The 4,912-nt window shown below is 33.0% G+C and overlaps 1 protein-coding gene across 2 annotated transcripts; it reads right to left on the reverse strand.

The window, feature by feature from the left end:
* Positions 1-959: 959 nt before the first annotated feature.
* Positions 960-4,104, reverse strand: LOC127105708 (cyclic dof factor 3). Of its 2 annotated transcripts, none has more exons than XM_051042904.1 (2): positions 3,648-4,104; positions 960-2,648 (listed from the first exon to the last, which is right to left on the reverse strand). In XM_051042904.1, exons 1-2 carry the CDS (start codon positions 3,786-3,788, stop codon positions 1,413-1,415), a joined length of 1,377 nt encoding a protein of 458 aa, XP_050898861.1. In that variant the 5' UTR covers positions 3,789-4,104; the 3' UTR covers positions 960-1,412. The 2 variants fall into 2 exon arrangements, with proteins under 2 accessions (XP_050898861.1, XP_050898862.1); XM_051042905.1 differs by lacking the exon at positions 3,648-4,104 and adding an exon at positions 3,064-3,256.
* Positions 4,105-4,912: the final 808 nt, after the last annotated feature.

The following is a 4,912-nucleotide window of genomic DNA, read 5'->3' on the forward strand; positions in this document are numbered from 1 at the left end:
TTATCTCCAACTGAAAAGTAGGAAAGAAAGTGAAGTTATAGTAATATAACACCATGAATGGGGGTATCCCACTAACAAAAGATTGGCATATTAAAACATCAAGACCTAACTTTTTTGTTGCTGTGTCTACAAAGACAGAAAATGACCTTGATAGTTATACTCATGTAAAAGAATATATCAAGTTATCTTAATTAAGGGATCAAAAGTATATCCATCAAATTTCCATTTTCTCTATTTACAAAGTCTGTCAACAGTTTATTGGCCCTTCTTTTTCCTCTTAAGTATCAAATATCTAATATAGTAGGTGAAAGGAATTTATATATTTTCTTTTCAATTTTTCAACTGAATCATATATTCTCACCATGAGTCTTTGCTTTCTAGTAAAAACCTTTTGATTTTGAATTCAATTTTTTAGTTATGATACAATTTTTTTCTAATAGTTTAATGATTATACTCGTACACCGTGAAGAACTAAGGAATTCAAAATTTAAATTCAAATTCTCAAAAATTAAGATTCTTGTAACAGATGTCTTTAGTTTTAACAGTTGTTTAATTACGGAAAAACAAATAAAATTTTTATTTAATCACGATTTAATCGTGTCAATATATTTATGAAACTCTATTTAATAATGATTTGATGTGACAAATATCAAGCTTTGTGTAATAGTCTGTCTTGCATGCCTTCAAAGACACACCATTCATATTCTAGGCGTGTGTTTAACCACTTCCTTGATACATATAATATCAAGCTCTCTTGATTTTTTTTCATATGGATGTGAATCTTGCACATGACTAATGAACACACTCAGGAACATGATGAAACAAACAAGCTATAATGGTGGACATAACACACATGCAAGTTGATTTGATGAAATGGATGTATATTATAAAGTACTATTTTTGCAAAAAAAATATAATTTTCCTTTTTGAATAAGGGAACATAGAAATTGAAAAAAAAATCATATAAATAACATAATCCATTTGAAACTAACATTATTGTAGTAGAGAATCTCCCAAAAAGAGGCAACAAAACAATAGGCTTTCCAATGAAGGCTTAACAAATTTATTCTAAACAATTGGATTTTAGCCTAAGAATCTCCTTTCTTTTCTCTTTTCAACTTGTTTTCCTTGTCTCTCTCATATATATATATATAGATATATATGTACATGAAGATATTTTCTCAACACCTTATCTAAATCTGCAGCAGAAACACCTGTTCAGTTACACAGGCTCAAGATAGCAGCTACTGAGGCTAAACTGCTAAAGTACAACACTGTTGGTAAACTATACTTTTGAGAATAATAAAAGTTGAGACCTTGTCAGCAGAATGAGGTTGCACTGATATTAACTGCAATTCTCATAACAGTGCATCAACACATTGAAAATCTGAGTATTTCAATGTGATTCGCAATTAGGTTCCTTCATGGAAGGTACGAGACCGCGACAAAGCTGCAGGGTTGGCATACATCAGCGGTGACGCTTCGGCCGAGTGATTAGTGTCTTTTCCCTTGGATTGAAATGCATTGAACATGCTTCCCCCATTGAGAGAATTGGTTTTGTCATTACTGATCCCAAGCTTTGACCATAAGGAACTCTTTGCAGCTTCATTTGGGTCGTCGAATCTAAGTGTTTTCGGGGTCAAAACGCTGCTTTCGGTACAATTGTGTTCTTTATCAGGCGAGTTTACTGAGGTAATGATGTTTCCGTCCCTTGAGTGTTTTCCCAAAGTAGGTGAATATTGGGGAGAGTCAGTTTGGTTAACAGAAGGACTATTTGGTGAGATACATGGTATATTCCATGGAGGCGGCACGCAACCCCAATATGCCGGTGGAGGATAGAATGCCAATGGATAGTTTGGTGGACAAAATGTCGGAGGAGGAATTCCAGAATTCCATGGATAAGGCAAAAGGGGACTTGGAACATATTGCAATCGAGGAGGGAAGCCTTCCAGTCTTTTATCCATTGATCCATTTGTGTCGGTGTGACATTTCCTCTCGGAAGAAATTGAAGTTGCAACAGAAACTCCAATCGAGTGATCATCTTCTCCACTATAGGAAACAAAAGTATTTGGTCCAGTTGCCTGATGAAAACCATTAGGTACACAATTTGGCACCCTCTCGCCAATTTTCAATACAGAAGTCATGGTATTACAAAGAGGCGAATCTGAATCGAAGGCCAGGACAGAACCATGTAATCCATTAGGGGAATGAACCTTAACTCCCTCTGGAATCATCAGGTGTCTATAATGCGCGGAAGGTGAGGTCTTGTTCTTCCGGCGACCAGCACCAACAGGAACGTTTCTCATTGTTCCTCCTGCAGTCCAGTATCTTTGACATTTCTTGCAAAAGTGTCGGGGCTGGTTAACATTGTAATTGTTGAAGTAACAGAACTTGGTGTCCATGCTATTGCATCGCGGACACGGGATTATCTTGTCCGGTTTCTTTAAAGTTTTATCTTCAGAAACACTAGTCTCACTTTGTTCTCCATTTGTAGAAGCTTTCGGTAATGAATTCTCGGTTTCGCCTGAGGGAGTCTTAGGAGAATTCTCAAGTATGGCCGACGATGCTGCGAGTGATTTTAAATCCTCCCCGGTTTGTTGCGAGGCATCATCATCTTGTGCCGTGGCGAGTTCTTTCCTCGACGATTCCTAAAACAATGAACATGATTAACATGAGAAATACTAATTTACCAAACACAACGAATTTACAGATGAGTGAACTCATAAACTCTATATAAGTATAAACAAAAAAACAAAAGCCTTATCATTTAAACACCGGTTTGATCGAAAAACTAATCCATAGTATTTATTAAAATTTGAGTTGTGTCTAACTGAATCTTATAAAACCAATTTCTAAGAAGTGAAAATCGCCCCTACTTATAAACATATGTTCGCCCAATCTCGACCCTCTTAACCGAATTTGTAAATATTATACCAATAATATGTGCAAGGACAATTTTAACAAATAATTCTTCTGTGATGATGTAACAAGGTCACAAATAATTTAGACAACTGTTATTTTGATACAGAATAAGTACTTAAATATGGACAAAAAGTGTCTAACCAAAATAGTTAAGCTACAATTAAAGCCCATAGGATGAAAAGCAACTTGATAAGAATTTAGAGAAACATGAAATCCAAAAAAACTAAAACTTCAAAGCAACGAAACAGCCATAGAACTTCTCTGATGTTACAAAATAAGAAAAAATGCAAAAAAAAGAGGACTTTTATTTTTTTGTGGAACTTGTTAATAAAGCAAAATCATTGACTTAAAAACTAGAAAAATTGATATAATTGATAAAACCAAAGGAAGATAAACCACATAATATAGTATTCAATATTATATGCTCAAAATTATATTCTAGAATAGATTCGATCCAATTATTCTGATAGGAACATCAGAATGAATTTCTGCCACAACTTAATAAAAGATTCAAAAACTTCAACAAAAAAAAAACAATTTTTTTTTTCATGGTAGTCATTGAGAATTGCTTCAAGCTTAAATTCTAAATTCAATTTACAGAAAAATAAAAAATTTGAACCAACCCATTAACAATTAAGAGCTTCAGAAAAATGGGTTGGAATTAGAATTTCAAAAAACCTGATATTTTCAATTTTCATCACAGAAACTGAATCAGAAACGCATACCTCAGTTTCTTGTTGTATTGCAGAGATGAATTGTGGCGGAGAAGAAGAGGGAGAGGAAGATGAAGAGTCATTAGATATGATGAGTGGAAGAGGAATTGTCCTTCCAAATAGCTTTATCGCAGGGTCTTTAACCTCTGACATTTCTGTATGATGATCTGAAAAACTGTATCTTTTTAGAACAAAATGAGTGAAAAATGAATATATAGAAGTTGTTGAAACTTGAAGTGTTGCTTTTTTTTTTCAGTAACTTTAATTTTATCTCTTTTGTTGAGTTAATTGTTATGAAAAAAATGGGATATTATATAGTGATGGATGGATCAAAGAGAGAGAAAGAGAAGGAGGGAAGATAGAAATTTTGGTGTGTGAAGTGGTTTGAGTTTGAAGGTTTTATTTATTGTTGTTTTATTAACTAAGAGAAAATTGTTGGTAAGAGAAAATATGGTGCCACTTCAGCAAAAGGGAGAAAATTGTGAGCCACAAGTTGTTGTGGCCTATGAGATCTTGAAATGCAGTTGGATTCCCTCACATCGTTTGTAAAGATAGTGCTATTCTGTCACATCCCTTTTTCCTCCCTGTCAGCACTTTCAATTTTTTTTTTGCCTTTTTGCATATTACTCTTTTCAACTCTTTCTTTCAATCCTATACTAGTGGTCAAGTTTGCTTCTAAGTCTCAGCTTCTCTATTTGACTCTCAACTTTTTTTTCTTTTGTTGATTTTATTGCATAAACCTTAATCATAATCTTTGAACAATAGCAATTGATCAAGATAAGAAAAAGAAAAAGTTTTGACAAAAGAGAGCTATTAATTGTCATCGCTTGATTCAGTTTGAGTATACTTGAAACATGAGTCGAGTTGAATTAGGTTTAATCGAAACCTAACTTAATAAAAGATAAACGGATTGAATCTTTTGAAAAATATATTCATTTGTATTTTAAGTCGATTTGTATTAATTTGTCTAAATTCAAATTAGATGGGTTTGATGTTAATTTTTTTTGTCCTAAATATATTTTTTCTCCTTAAAACTTCAAATATATGTTTTTTTTAAATATTCCAAATCATATATTCTACTACAATAATAAAAAGTTAAAGAATATTTCTTGAGTGTGGAATGTCTTTAGCATGACACCTTGTTCAATTCCAGTGACGCGTAAAAAACGATATAATATCCCATGTTGAGTTAATCATGTTGAATTTAATGTGATTAAAAAGATAGTAGAGATAAAGATGATGAATAAAGAGTTATTCATTTGACTTATTCAAGAGTT

This window comes from Lathyrus oleraceus, chromosome 7 (assembly GCF_024323335.1).
Source record: "Lathyrus oleraceus cultivar Zhongwan6 chromosome 7, CAAS_Psat_ZW6_1.0, whole genome shotgun sequence".
NCBI lineage: Eukaryota > Viridiplantae > Streptophyta > Magnoliopsida > Fabales > Fabaceae > Lathyrus > Lathyrus oleraceus.